Source organism: Filicampus tigris, chromosome 16, assembly GCF_054856515.1.
Source record: "Filicampus tigris isolate MCC_2025a chromosome 16, RoL_Ftig_1.0, whole genome shotgun sequence".
NCBI classification, from domain to species: Eukaryota; Metazoa; Chordata; class Actinopteri; order Syngnathiformes; family Syngnathidae; genus Filicampus; species Filicampus tigris.
The window spans coordinates 5,644,957-5,666,017 of NC_141232.1; the positions used below are offsets into that span (position 1 = coordinate 5,644,957).

The 21,061-nt window shown below is 43.9% G+C and overlaps 1 protein-coding gene and 1 long non-coding RNA gene across 11 annotated transcripts in view; both read left to right on the forward strand.

Annotated features, from left to right (window-relative positions):
- The window catches only part of adgrl1a (adhesion G protein-coupled receptor L1a), a 195,178-nt gene extending 177,502 nt beyond the window's left edge, over positions 1–17,676 (forward strand). For 5 of the 7 annotated variants that reach the window (XM_086055035.1, XM_086055040.1, XM_086055036.1 and 2 more), the window contains 14 exons: positions 1,390–1,570; positions 2,000–2,122; positions 3,136–3,341; positions 3,858–4,031; positions 4,970–5,179; positions 6,046–6,266; positions 6,526–6,592; positions 6,802–6,893; positions 7,872–8,040; positions 8,873–9,028; positions 10,429–10,525; positions 12,661–12,783; positions 15,593–15,610; positions 15,701–17,676. In XM_086055035.1, coding sequence (XP_085911161.1) covers positions 1,390–1,570; positions 2,000–2,122; positions 3,136–3,341; positions 3,858–4,031; positions 4,970–5,179; positions 6,046–6,266; positions 6,526–6,592; positions 6,802–6,893; positions 7,872–8,040; positions 8,873–9,028; positions 10,429–10,525; positions 12,661–12,783; positions 15,593–15,610; positions 15,701–16,581 — 2,718 coding nt within the window. In that variant the 3' untranslated portion in view covers positions 16,582–17,676. The remainder of the gene's footprint in view (positions 1–1,389; positions 1,571–1,999; positions 2,123–3,135; positions 3,342–3,857; positions 4,032–4,969; positions 5,180–6,045; positions 6,267–6,525; positions 6,593–6,801; positions 6,894–7,871; positions 8,041–8,872; positions 9,029–10,428; positions 10,526–12,660; positions 12,784–15,592; positions 15,611–15,700) is intronic. The other 2 variants (XM_086055038.1, XM_086055039.1) reach the window with 2 other exon arrangements.
- A 2,240-nt stretch (positions 17,677–19,916) lies between these two features.
- The window catches only part of LOC147134308 (uncharacterized), a 42,676-nt gene continuing 41,531 nt past the window's right edge, over positions 19,917–21,061 (forward strand). For 3 of the 4 annotated variants that reach the window (XR_015090220.1, XR_015090226.1, XR_015090228.1), the window contains exons 1-2: positions 19,917–20,315; positions 20,568–20,814. This is a non-coding gene — a long non-coding RNA (uncharacterized LOC147134308). The remainder of the gene's footprint in view (positions 20,316–20,567; positions 20,815–21,061) is intronic. The other variant, XR_015090227.1, reaches the window with a different exon arrangement.

Genomic DNA, 21,061 nt, shown 5'->3' on the forward strand with positions numbered 1-21,061 from the left:
AAACAGGTCAGCCGCGATTGGTTATTGTGAGCAGTTGTGATGTCATTTTCAGTCGACAGAGGACAAAATGGCCGCCCCCGGAGATGGTTAAGAGCTAGTGCATTTTGCTACTTCACTTATATTCCCCAAACGCAAAATGAATCAGAATGCCGTGTTTCAACTAGAGGGCCTGCTGGGAACATATTCTTGACAAAAATATGTTTGCATTGACTTCCACTTTAAAGTCACGTTTACTCATGACTTGTGTATTTGAAATGTACAGTTTAACTTTGACTTACAAGTTGAATTCATTTTCAGAATACAGCTCAAACATATCTCCTTTCTTATCACGCCCCATGTTCCGTTATATTATAGCTTGAAAAATTCTTGGAAAAAAAACATGTTTGGGTTGACTCTCCGCTTTAAGTCATAATCCCCCCCCAACATGGACCCTGAGAAACAATGTCTGGCAAACATGCCATTTGACATTGGTATTTGAAGCGTTTTGATTTTTCAGCAATACCTGCGCTTCCCAGAAACCCGTAACGTAATATCACGGAAAGACACTGTTTTAGTGTGTGCGTGTGTGTGTGCGTGCGTGCGCCCGCCCGTGTTTGTCCTTGTAATGATGAAACGTGGCTTTCTTTTCTCTGTGACCTTTCTGAAGCACACTGTTACATGACACCACATAAGCTGTTGTTGCTTGAAGAATGGCCCGTGCATGCTATTTTTGACACGATTTGCCAATGATGGAGCCAATTTGAATGCAATGTTGCTTTTATGAGCAGAACAAAAAAAAAAAGCTCTGCCTGCCTGCCATGGAACAACCGACCGAGTCAATCTTTCATTCTGAGAGGCCCTCTGGAAGAGAATTACATGAGTCATCAAACAGGCTATTCAAATAAAATTGCCATTAAATGAATTTTATTTGGGAAATAGAATGCGTGATAAGTTTGTCATGGAGAAGATACAAAATGTAGGCTAGGGAGGAAGACAGGTTCGGCAAGATAAAGAATAAAAGAGTTGTGCATTTTCAACGTTTGCAATGGTTTGAATTGGTCAATAAATAAGAATGTAGGAGGTACATACTGTATGTACAACGTTCTTCGTTGAAAATTAATTGAAATGCTGTGTAATGCACTCAAATGTTCATTTGTACAATTTGAGACATGGAATGTTTTGAGCGATTTAAAAAAAAAAAAAAAAGAAAATGTGGAAGTTGGCGGTTTGGGCATTTCATTTTTGGACTTTTGGAAGATGACTTGAATGAGCTGCACTTTTTGAAGTTGGAATCATTTGAATCAGTTGAGAAAATGGGAATGGAACTGGAATTGGAACTTTTGAAACATTGAACGATTGGTTCGGAAGTAGTAGCATGCGGCGAACACGATAATGTGCTGCGTGCGGCAGGCGGTGGTGCAGACGGTGGACAACCTCCTCCGTCCCGAGGCGCTGGACTCGTGGCAGGACATGAACGGCACGGAGCAGGCGCACACGGCCACCATGCTGCTGGACATCCTGGAGAAAGGAGCCTTCCTCCTGGCCAACAACATGTACGGGTCTCGCTTCTCCGACCGAGCGGCCAACATTGGTGAGCAACACTTTGCAGACCTACACAGAAACTTCCTCATTTTTTTTTTTTTTTTTTTTGTATAAGACATCGTCATGTGATAGACGTTTTTATATGTTTTCAGTTCCGGGACCTACATTACGGGGGAAAAAATATTGAACTTTGACAGATTACAGTCATGATAATATAATTTAAAAAAAAATGCAAAATATACAATATGAGATTAAAAAAGAAAAAAAAAATCTGAATTGCATGACCTATCTTTTCAATGTTCTTGTATTATTATTTGGAAGAATAACAACTACACTTTGGTCCCTCAATAATCACATTACAGCAGTATATGTATGTTTTTTCCATATTCCATTTAAATGGCTGCCAACGGGATCATCTGATTCTGAACGTATGATGTTTTGTCGCCCCCCAATCCCCCCTCCCACCCTCCCCCACAAGATCTGGAGGTGCACGTCCTGAACACGGAGATGGACCTGCAGGACTTGTCCTTCCCTCTCAACCACGCCAACGACAGCAGCATCCATCTGTCGGCGTCCACCATCAAGCAGTACAGTCGCAACGGTCAGCAACGCAAAATCTCAATCTCACAGGCGCAGGAGAATATTTGTAACATTTTCGATTTCTCTAACACAGTAGAAGTCGTGTTAGTTTGATGTACATTCCTGGTTTAGGGTTTGATGTATGTTTCAATGAATGCAACAAATATTACAGAAGTCTTGATAACATAAGCGCTCGGTGGATCGCATTTAACTCATTCACTGCCATTGACGGATTTACTTGTCTTTTCACGGTCCGGCCATTCAGTCCCAGGAATTTATTTATATTTTCTTCAATTTTTTTTTTTTTCAAACGTTAGGGTAAAAGAGGGTCTGAAAATTTCTGGCAGTGAATGAGTTAAGAACACAGGAGACCGTAAGTGTCCCGCGGGCCACGCTTTGCCCACCTCGGTCTACCTTAACACTCCACTCACTCTTTTCACAGTCCATTTGCATTTTTATGCACGCCTAAAGCAGCGACTGAGTTAGTGCTTCATAATAACAGGCTAATCAGATTAACGAAAAGCGCTGAGACCATTTTTTTTTTTTTTTTTTTTTTTCCTCCACTTGGCGACGGTTTGGAGCCTTAATAGAATGGCCGGGCAGGCATGTCGATCACAATCGGGCCCGCCGGTCGCACCCGGCAATCTTAGCAATCTTCCGCTCTCATCCCAATCCCTCCTCTGTTGTCTGTCTGCGCTCGGCAACCAGATTAGAATGATTGAAACAAACGCACATGAAATATTCATACGGAATAATAAGAGATCCGCGAATGCTTGAGGGATGAATGTTCCATTGCCCTCCGCATTAAATCTCGCTCGCCGCCACCCGTTAAAATGAAACGCTCCTTCCCATCATTCTAACCTTCACTAACTCCCTCTCTTTGTCTCCCGCTCCCTCGCCCTGTCACTCCCCGCCCTCCATATCTGTCACTCTTAGCGCCATTAGCATACTACGCCCCCGTTTTTTTTTTTTTTTTTTTTGCTTCAATTTGCGCTCCCGTTTTTACTTTCTGTTCCTCTTCGCTGTCTCCCACAGGGCAGGTGAAGGTGGTGTTCATCTTGTACAAGAACCTGGGCTCCTTCCTGTCCACCGAGAACGCCACAGTCAAGATGGACGCGCAGTCGGCCCACGGCCGGAGGCGCCTGGCGGTCAACTCCCACGTCATCTCGGCCTCCATCAACAAGGAGTCCAGCCGCGTGTTTCTCACCGAGCCCGTGGTCTTCACGCTCAAACATTTACAGGTGGGTGCCTCGCTGACCTCTAATGTGCAAGGCAGGTTTTCGGCGAGTGCTGGAAAACAGCAGTCAACTTCACAACAAGCAGTAGATAGTGAAGAGTTCTTTCAAGGGGGGAAATCAAGCCAAACATCTTTTTTTTTCAAGAATATGTTCCAAGCAGGACCGCTAGTTGAAACACGGCATTCGGATGAATATTGCGTATGTGGAATTTGAGTTAAGCAACTAAATCCACACGTGTTTTTAGCCATCTCAGTGGGCGGCCATTTTGTCACTTCTGTCGACTGAAAATGACATCACAACTATTCAGGGCACAGCTTCAGAAAACAGGTCAGCTGTGATTGGTCGTTACCTGAGCCCTGACTAGTTGTGATGTCATTTTCAGTCGACAAAAGTGACAAAATGGCCGCCCCCAGAGATGGCTAAAAACGAGTGGATTAACTCTTATTCCACAAACGCAATATTTATCAGAATAGTGATTTAGTGTGAAGCGTTCTTAACTTTGGGGTTTTCCTCCCCCAGTTGGAGAACTACTACAGCCCAAACTGCTCTTTTTGGAACTACTCGGAGCGCTCCATGACGGGCCAGTGGTCCACGCAGGGCTGCAGGCTGCTGGAGACCAACGGCACTCACACCACCTGCTCCTGCAGCCACCTCACCAACTTCGCCGTGCTCATGACGCACCACGACACCGACGTGAGTACACCGGAAGGCCTCATTCGGCGCGGTGTGGAATTTGAGCTAGCTGGTGTACTTTTATGTCATGCCGCAAAGCTGCTAATGACGTACAGTTCTCATTGGGTAGCCGCCAACCTCTGCCGCTAATAGCAAAAAAAAAAAAAAAAAACATTTGAGTAATTGGCACCCACATGACGCTACCAACCAATCAAATTGCATCTTCTCTTTGAACAGTTCTTCTGCCCAGCGTTTCCATATCACTTTTTTGGTATTTGGTAACATGAAATCAATCTGGTTGAATATACAAAATGTAAGGTACAATTTTAGAAAATCACACTTCTCCAAGTTTGGGGGGCGGAATTCGTTAGTTGATAGAGATGAAATAGTCCTGGAAAATAATTTCAAGAAAAGTAACCCTGAATAAGTGTCATCATATTAACAATGAAGAAATAATTGATTGTTAATTTTCCCGATCAGTGATGAAGGAAATGCGTGGCAGTGCCCGCCTTTAACGGCCACGCGGTCCAGCAGTGGGAGTAATTAATGCCGACACATCAACGCACGCTCCGCGGCCTGACAGGCTCTTTGTTTTGAAGTATTTCCCTCTGTCCGTCTTTCAAGCCGCCACTAGCAGAGGCTTACAAATTCCTGTCTTCCTATTTCCCCGCTGACATCCACATGATTTTTTTTTTTTTTTTTTAACCCAGGACGTCTTGTCTCTTCTCTTCACACTTTAGCTCTTTGCATATATTTACAAATATTAAATGGAGCAATGTTGCCTTTTCCCTCCCTTCCCCCGTTGTTCCGTCGCTGCGCGTGCTCATCGCTCATCCCGCTGTCTTCCTCGCACTTTGTCTCATGTTGTTGCCACCTCAATTTGTCTCATTTGTCCTCGCGTCCCCCCCCCCCCCTCAACCCACCCCCTTTCTTTTCCCTCCGCCTCCCGGGGGCCTCAGTTCCAGGGCAGAATGCACGAGCTGATCCTGTTCGTGATCACCTGGGTGGGCATCGTCATCTCGCTGGTGTGCCTGGCCATCTGCATCTCCACCTTCTGCTTCCTGCGCGGCCTGCAGACCGACCGCAACACCATCCACAAGAACCTGTGCATCAACCTCTTCATCGCCGAGCTGCTCTTCCTCATCGGCATCGACAAGACCGACTACCAGGTGAGCTTCGCGGTGAAATGTGGCGGGAATTCGGTCAGTTTGAGGGCTGCCATGGATCACGCAAAATAAAGTCAAACAGTCATTTGAGAATTTCAGTTAATTTTGTTAAAGAAATCTTTTTTTTTTTTTTTTTGCCTTGCACTCAACAAGGTCTACAGGTCTACTAAATCTAATACTTAAACTAATAAAAATCAACTTAAAACAAAACGTTTTCAAAAAGTAAAAACTCATTCAAACACACTGTATTCAACAAAACAAAAGTCAAAACGAAATAAAAACAAACTATAGTGGAAAAATCTGAAATTCTGGTGTGTACCAGGCCTTGGGCAAGGTGAAGGGAATTATGAACAGTGTTAGCACTAAACGTTGAGGGTGCTGCTAGAAAGCAAAAAAAAAAAAAGTCAAGAAAAAGTACAGAGCTTCCAAACATTATTTTGAGTTTATCAGAGACATTTTAACCTACAGCGTGAGTGTGCTGACTCGAATTTAACATGAATTTGAATGTGACGGGTTTGTTGTAAACACAGTTACCTGAGGGTGTGCACACTTGTGCAACCACATTATTTCAGTTATTTTTACTCCACCCTCTCGAAAAGGATTTTTAGATATTCAATTGAGCTCGAATGATTTACCTTGGTCTCGTTATTTATTTATTTTTTTCAAAAAGGCATTTGAACAGGGGTGTGTAGACTTTTCATATCCACTTAAAGTCAGCCAGGTTTCTTCCTTTTTTTTTTTTTTTCCTCCTCCACCCACACCAACCTACCGCACTTGCTGATAGTTTTTCTTCTCTTCTGTCCTCTCCACCTAAATTTCCCCCCTGCTCCTCCATCGCCATTCGACCCCCCCCCCCCCCTTTGCTTCAGATCGCTTGTCCCATTTTCGCCGGACTGCTGCATTTCTTCTTCTTGGCCGCCTTCTCGTGGATGTGTCTGGAAGGCGTGCAGCTCTATCTGATGCTGGTGGAGGTGTTTGAGAGCGAGTACTCGCGCAAAAAGTACTACTACCTGTGCGGCTACTGCTTCCCCGCGCTGGTGGTGGGCATCTCGGCGGCCATAGACTACAGGAGCTACGGGACCAAGAAAGCGTACGTGCCGAGACGGGCCCTCTCTCTTTTTTTTTTTTTTTTTTCCCCGTTTTCTTTTTTGGCACCTGCTGATTGAGAATTCCCCCTCGGCGGGGAGTGTAATATCCCGCGCCTCCCCTCAGACCGGCCGCCGTGAACACACTTAGCCAAAAGGCTGATGATTAGCCTTCGCATAATAATCCGTCGAGGCAGACAAATAGTGTGACTGCGTTTGAGCTCACTTCGGTCTAATTCCCTTCTCCTCTGTGTGCCACTCCAGATGCTGGCTGCGGGTGGATAACTACTTCATCTGGAGCTTCATTGGACCCGTTTCATTTGTTATTATGGTATTAGCTTTACTGTCTGCCAGCGTGATGGCTCTTTCTCTCTCTCACGTGCGCTTTCGATATTGCGCAGTCAAACCTGAAGAGTATCTCATGGCACTCGAGGTTGAGGTTATGGAAAGTGCAAAGGCGGGCGTTTTGCCCCCCACGCTCCGCTGCACTTTTATTTGATCGGTCTGTCTCTCTCTCTCTCTCTCTCTTTCTTGTCTTAGCTCAACCTCGTTCTGCTGATGATCACTTTACACAAGATGATTCGAAACTCGTCGGCGCTCAAGCCTGACTCCAGCCGTCTGGATAGCATCAAGTGAGATGGACTTTTCAGCTCAAGTTTTTAGGGTTTTTTTTTTTTCAAAAAAAAAATGTTTTAAAGTAATAGAGTGGCACCTCTAAAGACGAACACCGAGATGAAGTCCTCAGATCGGTTCAGGATTCAGAATAGTTTTTCCGCACTGTGAAAACAAAATACAGTGCTGCTTTGGCGTAGCTCAGCTGATTTTTTTTATTATTATTATTATTTTTTTGCTTTGACTGCACTGACCACTGACTGAAGGGTAGGCAAGGTGTCGTTGGGCAAGACACCGAACCCAAAATTGCCTCCAGGTTGGAGTTGCAAATGATAAACTCTACTCGATTGCCTTACCTGCTTAAACAAATGCAATCGTGATTACATAGCGACAGTGAAATCCACTCAACACAAAACGTCACAATAAGCGGCAATTTGGCAGATTGTAAATTCTTACAAAAGGGTTCAAGCCGTTTGTTAACCCTTCACAACAGATCGAGAGGTACACTTGATGTATTTAAAATGGCCACATAACTTTCCTTTGAATGTCCGCTAGTAAAACGTAAAACGACTAATAATGCTGCAGCTTGCTGAGCAGTTGTGATTTATGTTCTTATTATACTGCCCTCTGGTGGCCAAGGTGCGCACACCAGGAGTAAGAAATTGAATCGCAGATTATCTCCGTGCATCTTTTTTTTTTTTTTTACACTTATCGCAAGTGTTAAAAGACGTGAACCTCTGTCAAAGTTGAAAAAAATTAAACTGTCTTTCTTAACAACCCAGCCTTCAAAATTTGAATGAATTCAAACAAAATGCAACGTGTATAAAATAATAAGGCTCCAAAATCATGAAAAATAGAGACCGCCTCCCACCTTGCAGGACAGTGGGGGCTTGTCTGCTGAAGCCGACCCTCACCTGTCAATCAAATTTGTTAGAAAGTGAACTTTTTATCGAGCTTTCTATTGACTCATTTTGATGCGACGGCGTGCCGTCTTCCAGGTCGTGGGTGTTGGGTGCCATCACCCTGCTGTTCCTCTTGGGCCTGACGTGGGCGTTCGGCCTGATGTTCATCAACGAGAATTCGCTGATCATGGCGTACCTCTTCACCACCTTCAACGCCTTCCAGGGCATGTTCATCTTCATCTTCCACTGCGCTCTTCAGAAAAAGGTACTTGGTCGAAGCCGCGTTTGCGCCACGTTGAGCCTTTTTTTTTTTTTTTTTTTTTTCCTCCGTCTTCATATTTTTTCACGGTATCCATGACGGGGCGTGGGGTGACGCGCCCCGAATAAAGCTCCCATGCCGCTCAACTTTCTCTCAACTACTAATTCACGGATCGATATCTTGCTCCAAAACGCGCAAAAGAGCCCATTACTCACATATATAGCGTGCGCCGTTTCTACCCCTAGGTGTCAGTAATGCCCCCGCCATGGAGGTCAATGTGAGCGTGATGTTAAAATAAAATAAAAACATAAACTGTGAGCATCGTATGAAAATAAACGCATGCCTTAGCTTCAGAAGAGTTGTAGGCAGGGGCGGAGCTTCATTAAAAAAAATGTAATTATTATTAAATTATTTTTGAATTTGTGTTTCCTCGTGTGTTTTTTTTTTTTTTTTTTTAATTTGATTGAATATTAAGAACGGCATAATTGTGGTTGTCTAAGGAAGATCTGAACTTTATATTATTCCGTTTGTCGTTTTATTTGAATATACGATGTGTCGGGACAGGAGGATTGTGCAAAGTGAGAGAACAATTCAGGCCCACCCTGATTTTCCACTGATTAGCCACGTTCCGGCTCCGCCCCTGGTTTTAGGTGGCATGTGAGATGCGGGGAAATACATATACTTCCCGTCACTCTCTGGCCCGCCTCCAAGGCGTTACGCCTTATCGAGTACCGTCAGGTTCATGTGGACGCCACCAAAGCTGTCTTCCTTTTGGTTCTTTTCCCACACCGTGACTGCTGCAAAGAATGTGTTGACAGTTTTTGCCTGTATGCCGCAGGTCCACAAGGAGTACAGTAAGTGCCTGCGTCACTCCTACTGCTGCAGCCGCGCGTCCACCAGCAGCTCCCACGGCGCCATGAAGAACTCTGGCCTGCGCGCCAACAACCGTTACTACAGCGGCAGCCAAGCTCGACACGCGGCGGCACACAGACAGGTGCAGGCAAGACGGACGCACTGCGCGAATGCTTTCTGGGCGACACCCGTTGGCGCTTTGATTTTTTTTTTTCCTTTTTTCACATCCGCCGGGCGTCATCCTTCTCCCACCGAGCTCGGGAATTGTGCGCAAATGAAAAGTGGCTCTTCCTGGTGTTATTGCGCCTCACCTGAAATGGAATGGATTGGGCACGCTTTATTTTTTTTGCAAGCAAATTTGAGTCATAACAGGATAAATAGCAGTGTAAATCAGCAAAAATATACACACACTTTTTTGCTTGCCAGCCGTGTTGAATGAAATGATCCCGCTTAGCGTGAATTGTCAAATACACGCAGCGGCCACTACATTAGGTACACCTGCACATTCTCAGTATTTTCCGATATAAACTGTATCAAAAAAAATGTAGCTTTCTTACACTATAGGACTTTTTTAACAGTTTAATATAATTTTTTTCATTTACTTTCAAATAATTTCATTATGATCGTTACCTTCATTTGCGGGTTGACAAGGAGAAGTCACATGGTTCTACGTGTTATCCAAAATATCTGGGGGGTTCTTTAACTCAAGAAAATATTTGTTGTTACACCACAGGACCTTTTTGAGGACTTTTTGGAAGTTTTTTGAGGGGGGAGGTGAAGACTGAATGGCAGCAGTGAAGTCAACTCAATCACTTCATAACAAGCGACAGTGAAGAATTCTTCCAAAAAAGAGGCTTCAAACTGTTTATTGCCACTCCCGGTCGAAGCTTACCGTCAAACTGAACCTAAAACTAAGAGAATTATACAATGTGTTTTTAAAACGACCACGCCCTGTAGCTTTGCTTTAGATACGTTTCATTAGCTTAATGCTAACACACAGTGAACAATTCATCAGACAGGCTAACGAATAGCATCGGTTTCATGGTACTTGAAGGTGTCTGATATTTTGCTGACGCGGCAATCAAGCCTAACACAAACGATTACTTTACTGCTTCTCGTTGGATAGCTCAATGTGCTAACATCCATTAAAGCCTGTTCCATGGTAATTCGATGTGTGTGTGTGACCCAGACATTTTCCCTGATAAACCTATTTTGGGCTCTCTATCTGCTTTTTGAACCAAACAACAATCAGGCAACGCACAGCAACGGAAACAATTCTACCAGGCAATAAACGGTGTTTTCCATAATGGGACCATATCAGCCGCTGCAACCACATCCGGGCACATCTTAAGAGTTTTTTTTTTTTTTTTTTTTGGTCCCTCTCTTGATGACATGACGTTGCCTTGTAGCCTATCTTGTTTTCTTTGTGGCTTATAGCAAAGCGCGCAGTTGTGATTACAGCATCCCCGCCGAGCTATAAACCCTTACGTTTTTTTTTTTGTTTTGTTCCCCCCCCCCCCCCCTCGCCGCTCCTTCCCTCAGAGTCGGATCCGCCGCATGTGGAACGACACAGTTCGTAAGCAGACGGAGTCTTCCTTCATGGCGGGGGATATCAACAGCACGCCCACGCTCAACCGTGGTGAGTGGTCCTCCTATTGCACCTCACCGTAGGCTGATGGAAATTTAGCGGCGTGTCACAAAAGCTGTCCAGCTGGAACCATTTCAGGAAGCGTAGACCTCGCCGCGACGTCCGGGTGGCATCGCTGGCACCAAGGCCGAGCGATTGAGAAAACAGGCTTGAGTGATAAATCCGGCCGGCTTCTTTCGCGCCCAAGTTTGAATGCGTGACGTGCCAATCGAAAGGAAAATGTTACGTGGAGCTTAATTGCCTCCGATAGATAGAGACACAACGCTGGCTGTGATTTATATTCCAATAGTTGAATTGATTCAAAAATGGACGTAATGGAAATTCAGTCATAGCTAACATGATCATTGAGGGAATGGCTAATTAATTGGCTTTCCGTTTGCTCGGATTAATGGCACCGGTGTAGACGTTTGAGAGCGAAATGGATAGCGCGCTGTAGAGCTAGAGTTAGCTAGCAGGCGAGCCATTATGTTTAGCTAAATTACAACATAAAGACGTAAGTACAATATAAATAAATGGATTAGAAAAGAAACGGACAGTTTGTGAAATACTTGAATTAGAACTTCATGTTGTTTTGGAAGAAAATGGAGCTTTTGACCTCTCCCCACTTTCCCCTCCTTAGTTAAAGTTAATGAGCAATAATAATATATTTTTTTAAATTTTCTATATCATTGCAAAAGTGTGTTTTCACTTATTTCTATTTTGCATTATATTAATTTTTAACCACACGCTGATTAAAAAGTGTAATTTAGTTGTGGGGCGTGAACAGATTAATTGCATTTCCATTCATTTCAATGGGAAGCGTTACCTCGATTTATGAACGATTTATCTTGCAAACAGGTGCACGGGAAAATTTGAGGTTCCACTGTAATTTGAGTTTAATTTGCCTTTATTTTAGTTTAATGCAAATTAGTGTATTATTTGTGTTAAAAAAAATAATATACATTTTGACCAGCCCATGTCACCCAACGTCAGCCGAGATGGGCCCCAGCTCACCTGGCAACTCTAATGAAGACAAGCCCTTTATTATTTCAAAAAAATTAAATAATAAAGTGGGTTAAATGTGATCTGCCTGCACCAGCCAAAACAAAAAGGAGCTCCAATTACGACGCTTCTTCGTCTTTTTGAGTTTGCCACTTGACCGTGTCTGTGATGCACAACAATTTTCTGCCATGTCCTGGAAGCAAGGTGCTCATGACACACACGCGCGCGCGTACAAATGATTTCCTTTGCCCTACTTTCGCTCCCCACTTCAATCTGGTGGCTCGGGTATTCCTAAGAGGACATCACAGGGAGCGTATCCACGTTAATTTGGTGGTGTTTGCCTCTTCGTGAAAAGGAAAAAAAACAAAAACAACAACAAAAAAAAAAACTTCCTGGCGACAGGAAGCATGAAAATGCGGTTGAAGCGACATTAGAGAACAAGCCAGCGAAAGTAGAAAGCAGGCGTCGAGCTTTGCCAGAGGCTTTGAGGGAGGAGCGGAAATGATGAATAAATAGCCGAGTGCTTATTTTTATTTTCCACGTGATGAAGGCCGTACCTGCAGCCCGCACTTAGCATCTGCGCGCTCTCCGTCATGCTGTCCTGTTTTTAATTTCATGGCATTTCTGCTCGCGGTTGCCTCGGGCCTTTTACACCGCAACCCCCTCCCCCCCCCCCCCCCCCCCCCCACTCGTGCTTTCACTTCTATTTGTCTTTTTGGTGGCATTCACATTCTCAGTGTAAAATTAACTGTGTTTCAATGGCTGCACTCCGGGACTGCATAATGGCATGCATTACTGTTCCCCGACGCCCCAAAGCCCACCCCGCCCCCCGCACCCCCTCCCCCACTCCTATCGGCACTGTTGAGAGCCAAAGGGATAGAAACGGCAATAACGGCAAACAGTAAGTTTGCCTTTCAATTGTGTTTTTTTACTCAAAGGTTACAATCAGGAGGCAGTGAAATGAGTCCATAAAACACCGCTGTTAACAAAAACAGCCCCGTTTGGAGCTACTGTAAACATTCGTGTCATTTCAGGTGTTATTACCCAGCGCCATCCACTGGGCTTGATTGGCATGCGTTCAATGCAAAGAGCCCATTTATGATTATGGCTGTTGTTGTTTTGTTTTTTCTTCTGCTATATTACAGCAGCCATGGGCAACCACCTTTTAGCCAACCCGGTGCTGCAGACTCGCAGCGGCACGTCTCCTTACAACACGCTGCTGGCTGAGAGCTTCACCCCGCCCTCGCCCGGCGTCTTCAACTCCACAGGTTAGTAAAAATTTACACACAGTCCCTTCCAACATTATTGGAACAGCCAGGTCGATTCCTTTTTTTTTTTGTATACATTTGGGTTTCAGCTCAAAAGATGAGCATCAGACAAACGTTGAGAATTCCGGCTTTTATTTCGTGGTATTTACTGTACATCTCGATGTGTTGAATAGGGATGGACCGATTATCGGCACCGTCAAAAAGCCAAATATCGGCAAAGGCCTTTTATGCTGGCCGATAATGAATCGATTTAAAACTGTGGAAATCAAAAGAAAGATATGTGAAATTTTCACATTTCTGTCATTTTGAAATTTTCATTTACTGTAGAAAACTACATGGAGCTATTGTTGAAGTTTTTATCCTTTTTAAGATACGCTGTAACAAAGATGTGTATTGTCAAAAATTTCTTGAAATAATAATTTTAAAAAAAAATCAATTTTATGCAAACCTGAAACATTGTTCAATAAACAAGACGTTGCAACAAAGTTTAGAGTAAATTTTTCTTTAGATTTTAATGCCAATATTTTCCTTTTTACTGAAAATGAATATCGGCTCCAAATATCGGTTATCGGCCTCCTTGACTACTAATAATCTGAAACAAGCATATTTTAAGCCACCCACTTTTCAAGTGAGCAAAAGTCTGCCAAACCCTTTTGTCTGACAATTTCCAGAAAAATGCATTCAAACTCATCGGGAGAAGCATCATCATGCAACAAGCCAATGACCGATCAATATCGGAAAATAACTGAGAGATGAATTGATTGTTAAAATAAGCGTTAGTTATAAATACTGTCTATACCTCCTTGGGATGTTGTTCTGCTAAATGCTTACACGGAAGCAGGGGTTGAGAACATTAGAGAGCACGTCTCCCATTCCATAAGACTTCAAAAAAAAATATCCATCGATGAGCTCGTTCGCCATTTTCCCCACAGTAGACAAAGGAAATGTGTTGACTTCTGCATGTGTGCTGTGCGTAAACTGTCAAACGGATCCAAGCAGGCTGCGCAAAACAAACAGCCTGACTTTGCCATCTGGCCTCGTCTCGAATCGCAATCTGATGAGTGTTGAAGTTTCGCCGCGACTTTGACTGCCAGCAATCACAAGGGAAACACTTGTCCCGTTGCTAAGCAGGATAATGAATCCAAAGAAGAATGGAGCGAAAAAAAGAATCTGTCCCTTCCTCAAACGAGGTTTGGCGACGGTTGGTGGATTTCTTTTATTCAAATCCAACCTCCGAAGGCACTTTTATGATGCATTGCAGCAAGTTTACACTCTGTATTGCTGAAATTTAAACCTAAAATCCGACAACCGAAATTGTGCTCATCAGTCATGCATTTTTTTTAAAATATTTTATAAGTGTCAAAAAAAAAAATCAATGCAAATATTAAAAATGAATCATGTTCGAGGGTCAAACTTCTGCCGTCATTAAACCTTCTATTGTATGGAAAATGTTTCGAATGAAAACATTTTTATATTATGACATAAAAAATAAAACTGTTCAAATCAAAGCAACTCATAAAACCTTTATGAACCGTACCGGCAATATTTTAAATGGCATTTTCTTGAATCGCATGAATTTTCTGGAACCTTTTAAAAATTCAAGCCCCCGGGAAGCTCACAAGTAGCGAATCCTTCCCCAAGCAAATGTGTTTTATTTATGTCATTTGCAATTTGATTTGAGTCATTCTCAATTCAATATACCTGATGCAACACTACAAAATTTCCTTTAAAAAATGGCTAATAGCGGTTGCTTACGTATGACATTTCCGTGACTGTTTATTCATCAATGTCGCAAATTGCATACGAGCGCCGGCAAATTTGCTGTTACTGGGCGAAATGCCAAAGAAAGAACTAAACTGGAATCCTGGTTAGCGTTAATTGATGCGTATTTGGTCAATACAAAGCAAATGAAATCATATGAAATTGTATTCACGTCTCCAAAAAGAATCCCAAAGAGGGGAGGTGGCGTTGTATTGTGAGCGTATGATAACTGCCAGCAAAAAAATATCACAGCTTCGCGGTATCGCCGTATTGCAATCACTGCTCTAGAATGTATTGTTTTGAAAAGTTTGGGTAGATTACAAGCAGAGATGGGCATTATACAAAATGTCGCCGGTCCGCCATCAGTCAGCGGCCAGGGTACCCGTCCCTCATTCGTCAGTCCGTCATTTTTCGTGACGATCCAAATTGTAATCGTCAGTTAGTCCGTCAGAAGTCCGCCGGTCCGTCAGTCAAAAAAAAAAAAAAAAAAAAACGTCAGAAAAACGAGCGGCTGACATGACCGGTCCGTCAATCTGACGGAATGCCCGCCTCTGATTACAAGAACTGTTTTTCATTGAACGTGCTCCGTAGCAAGGTCAAAGGACTGACTATCTACTTCTCTGCTCTTCAGCGGAAATGAACTGATGCTAGCCATGCTAGTTAGCTAGTTATCTTTTTAAAAGCATGGAATACTTCGAAACAGCCAACTGGCCCATGCCTAGTGGCACCATAATCCCAACGACCAAAAAATGAAATTAGCTCACAAAAGGAGGAGCTAACAGTGGATAAAAAGGCCAAACTCATAGAAGTTATGTACGCTTTTTAAAATATCTTTGTCGGCAGAAGTCAGTGCCTGAATTGGGCTGTTCATCCCCGAGAACGAGTAGGAGACGCAAAGATGGCTAAAGAGGCTGATGGATGTTTCATTCCATTAATGGTGGCCATTTAAAAATCTTTCAAAATGAATTGATCAAGTTAATGTTGCATTAAATGACACTTCCCGTCTTTCATTATATCTGCTTCATTCGGCATTCTCTCGGATGGACAGGAACTTTCCGAGACCCAAGTAAGTGTCTTCGGTCCTTACGTTTGAGCTTTCGATTTCATCGGCTCCAATGTCCGAATTGCTTTCTCTCCCTCCCGTGTTTGGATGCAGAGATCACATCCAAGGCCCGCGACCCCTGCGGAATGGAGACCCTGCCCCTGAACGGCAACTTCAACAACAGCTACTCCCTGCGTGCCGGTCCGGGCGGCGGCGGCGGCGGCGGCAGCTGTGACTTCCTCAGCAGCGGGGGCGGAGACAGCCCCCCGCCCCTGCTCAACCCACGCGGCTCGGAGACGCTGGGCGGCGGCGTCCGGCGGAATCTGTCCGACGCGGCGGCCTTCGAGAAGATGATCATCTCTGAGCTGGTGCACAACAACCTGCGAGGCGGCGGCGGCAACGGCGGAGGGAACGCGGCGGCGGGCGACGGCGGGGTGTGCGCGGGCGCGGCCGGGGCCATCCCCCGAGGAGCCGCCGGGCCCGAGTCGGGCGGCCAGGACGATGACTTTCCGAGGGACGGCGGGCAGCGCACGCCGCAGGATGTGGAGCTGCTGTACAAAGCTCTGGAGGAGCCCCTACTCTTACAACGAGCCCAGTCCGTCCTCTACCACAGCGACCCGGAGGAGTCGGAGAGCTATACGGCCGACCTCACCGAGAGTCTCGGCCACAGCGCTCAGAGTTCGAGCGGGCAGACGGGCAACAGAGCGTCGGACTCTCCCGCCCGGGACTCCCTGTACACCAGCATCACCAACCTGCGAGACTCTCCCTACCCGGACAGCAGTCCCGAGCCCCTGGAGGTGGTGCCCCGATCGGCCCAGCCCCCCGAAGAACTATACTACAGCTCCGGGAGGCCCGCCTTGGGCTCTCGCGGCGCCCCCATGCAGACCTTCTACCAGGCCCAGCCCAGGAGGCCGAGCGGGGACCCCGCGCACCAGGTTCAGGACGCCTCCCACAACGAGGGCGACGGACAGATGCAGCTGGTCACCAGCCTGTGACCGGAGCCGGCGGAAGGAAGTTCGGGGACTCAAGTGAGGGCCAGAGGCGCCTCCTAGCCTACGTCGCCCTCGCGCCGGTCCACTTCCTGCTTGTTTGGTTGCCTTTCTTTCTCTGAACTTTGACTGAACCAATAAAAGTGACAAACAGAGTGACCTTCAGGTCCCCAGAAAACGCCTTTGACTTTTTAAGGAGCATCGATCCACGCCGAGTCCTACCCGGTTCCTTTGGACCAAGTCCAGCGCTCTGAATGTACCGACCCCCTCCCCACCCCCGGCCACACTTTCCTCCCCCTTAGGATCTCTCAATACTTTGCTCAAACAAAAGTTCTGTAATGTTTCTGGAGACGAGACTATTATTTTGTATTTGCTCAGTTATTTACCCTTTCGTACCGACCATCATTTGCTAGTTAGCTGTGGAGACGAGTGGATCTAGTACGCCGTTAGGAGCTAAAAAAAAAAAAAAAAAAAAGAAAAGAAAAACGTCTCACAGAAAAGCTCTTCATTGTTGCCAAAAAAAAAAATCTCTATTGAGCCAGAACAACAGAAAGTACAACACACACACACACATCCAGAAGTGCTCATTATTGAACATTACAAATGAAAACAGTTCTCCATCTTCAGTTGAAGACGATTCAGAGGAGTTTGCCTTCTTTTCCTGGATCAGAGGTGGAGGTGCCCCCTGTTCCCTCTCCCAGACGCTTTTCACCCGCTGCCCCCCTCTCTGCCTGTTTGCTTTTTAGGCATTCCAAAACATGACTGCCTTGCTATCGTTTTTCGCTGAGAGTATTCCTTTTGTTGACTTTGGATTTGCATCCTTGGGGAGGCTGCCGCGCTCCCCGCTCCTCCCGTACTTGCTGTGTTAGAGCCTAGCCCAGCCGAAGTGGACTTTTGTCTCCTGTGTGTGGTTGTGACCGACAGCACTATAAACATACGTGTACATACAAGAACCGCAGAGTGATTCCGCTTTATTCCTCCCGTGTAAATAAATAGGGATGACAGCCGGATGATCAAAAGCAACAAACGTAAGGGACGCAATGAGAAACGATTTCTTGTACGTGCAACAAAAGAGAAAAATAAAATGGTTCTTTTTTGGGGGGAGTTTGTGAACCTAACTTTTTTATGGTAGGTGTCCTGAAGCTTTGTGGTTGATTGGGCGAGGGGGGGGGGGCAGAAGGAACAGCCTGGACCCACTCTCCAGCCAATTTTTTTTTTTTTTTTCCAAAATGCTTCGTTTTATTTTTTTTTTCCAGTATATTGAGTTTATATAGTTAGTTTTATAACCATAATGTGTTGTTTTATTTAGTTATCATTTCTTCAAACATAGTTTTATTTCATTTCATTTCTGAAAAGGCTTTGGGAATTTTACTTTCGTTTGTTTTTGTTAACTATAACAACCTTGTCCGACATACTGTGAATTATCCATGACAGAAACCGTACATTTAAATAATATTTTTGCCATTACCCATACTGTTCATTTCGAGCAGACTATTTTGGGTCGTGGTCTAATTACTCTTCGCACTCTATTTTTCTTGTGTTTTTAAGCACAAATGTGTTTTTCGGCCATACTTGATTCGTTCCTTCGCCACATGCAGGAATGTGTGCTTGTGACCCTCTTTTAGTTCCATTTCAAGGAGACATTTTAAAATTTCCGGCACACATTTCTAAGAAGTCCTTTCGGTCACTGCGGTGCGTTCAGGTGCAAGATGAAAGGGTAGGAAAGGAAAGAACCGGCGTAAAGATAAGAGCGAAGGGAGAAATGTGTTTTTCCGTGTACTTGTGTAAGAGATACATTGGAGAGAAATGAGTTGTCAGGAGAGAGGCGAGAGAACAACCAGTCCGAGCGCCATCTCACTGACCTTTAAGGAGCCCACTTCTCAGCTTTGTTTATCTCCCTTTTGCTATGGTTTATTTATTTTATGGATGTTTTCTGTCCCTAAAATATTTATTCACATTTGATTCATTCTTAGCATTGCGTTTGCTTTTTGAACTCACATGCTGTTCTTTTTTGCTTTTGCTTTTTTTTTTTTTTTTTTTTATAAAGTAGATGTTGCATCTATGTGAGGAGAGAGCAGGAAATGCGACTGCGAGACATCTTTCCTGTCACACTCAGGAAATAACTGGCGAGGTTCATGGGTAGGGTTAAAAGCAGACAAAGAACAGTGGATTTGTCTTGATACTTTGTTTGCATCCAGACTTAAATGAATAGAAGTAGTAATCGGGTCAAAAAATGGTTCGTGAGTTCATTCGTACACAATAACTTGAGACCGTTCACGCTCATGGGTGTGATTGTCAAACATACTCAAGTGCAGTTTATTCAACATTCGTCATTTTACATTACCATCATCATCATTATGACTTCACTCTTGGAAAATAACAATTTTATCGTAATATTATGACTTTGAGGTAATAGTAGCACTTTAATAATAGTACTTTATTTTTGTTCAATATTTTTTCCCTAAGGGCTTCTAAATGGCATATGACTTTATTTTGCAACTGAATTTTGTAAGTTTGGTTTTACTGTCACAATTTTTTTTAATCTGGACTTAATTCTCAACAGAATAAAAAAAAATCTAATCGACTTTATTCTAACAAAATTACATTTTCCCAGTAATATTATTTTTATTAATATTATTTTCACAGTTTCAACTTTTCTTCCAAATTTGTTCCCACAAATTTCCAACTTTTTACAACTATTAAAACCTTTTTTCTCTCAATTTTCTTTCACAAAATACACTTTTTTTTCTTTATTCTCACAATTGCCTCTTTTTCATTTTTGTAATATTCCGACTATTCGACCGTAAGCACAATTTTATTCTTGTAATTATTGTCACAAAATTGCTACTTTTTCTTAAGGTACCATGTCCTGACTTTTAAGTCTCACATATTTCAAACTTATATCTTGTAATATTATGACGACAAACGACAACTTTTTTCATGACGTTATTCTCATGGGTGACTTATCTCCTGTAGTATTTCCATTTCTTGTCATTTATTCTCAGCATATTGTTTTTGGTCCAAATATCCATCATAGGTCTTGTCATTAAAAATATGATCAATATTAATAAAATGCCCCAAAACCTGAAGAAGCTTGTAAATAATTCAAAAATGAAGCTCGCGGCTAAATCTAACGTTGCATCATTGCCGCTCTGCTTGTTTATTTATTTATTTTTGTTGCTGAAAAATAGTACGACCAAACCCCCGCAAAAAAAAAAACCCCATCTGAATTATTCAGGTTGCAAAAGGGTACAAGTGCAAATAGAGCTTCGATGGAGCATAACTTTGATTTGCAAGCGAGCCCTCGATATGCAGAGCAAATGTGGCCCTGGTCAGTTGACAGCGAATGAATGCGTGTTATCAGGCGGGCGCTGAAAGCAGCTCCCCTCATCTGCAGCCTAATTACCAGCATAATCACCACAATTAGCTCCTGTGTTATGATGTGCTGATGCTGATCTCCAGAGCTCGGGGTGAAACACCGTTTAGGCACCTTGGGCCTGATTTGGTCTTTCCCAGCACCGTGGCGAGCTCCCGTTTCTCCTCTCGTCTCATCCCCTTTTTTAATATCAGTCTCGGTAGGCCCCATTAGCGCCGCGCTTTCTATTGAGGGATGTTAATTTGTTTTGTCAAAAGCTTTGTTTATCCCGGATTAATATCTCAATAAACATAGGCCGCGCATACTGTGCTAAATGATGATGATTATACAGGAGGAAGGCTTGCGGCCCACGCTGTTGGATGAGGTGGGTTTTTTTTGTTGTTTTTTTTGTGCTGGGGGACTTTCTCCTGCTTTCCAAACCTCTGATTACACTGATGGTATACTCATTTGTAGTACTGCACTGGGCCTCGCTCCCCCTTTTTTAAAATTTTTCTACCATGTACATAAATTTGTTTGTTCAAGCCCGCAGCTTATTGTCAGTAGGGAGCAAAAGTGTGTCGATGTTCAGCACGTTGACGAGTCAGTTCACTTGCGTTTGACCCCTTTTATGTTGCAGCGGAGGAACCGAGGATTCGTTGCGTTTCAAGAACCTCTCGAAAACCGCAACAGGATCCTTGAAAGGCTCGGCGTCGCAAACCACTGCTCACGAGGGGAAACGTTTGCTCAGAAAGGAAAGGAGTTGTATTCAGGCACGAATGCCGGACGGTCCGGATGGAAGGACGTCATGTCGCAACGAGGCTTTGACGACGGCGAGCAAATGGCGCAGCCACGTTTTGGCCTGGAATAAAGCAGAGTCCTTTAAGGTACCTGAATGACTAACGCCATGGTTGTGAAAAGAAGAACCGTGCCTTCCGTGGTCACATAATTACATGCGAAACCAACTACGACTGAACGATTTTGAAAAATAATCTAATTGCAATTTTATTTTCCTCAATATTGAGATTTAATATGCGATGATTTGTTTTTTTCAAGTTCCTCCTTCCACAATCCATACGTTAATCTGTATTACAATAAACATGATCTGATTTATTACACTATATAAATACATAA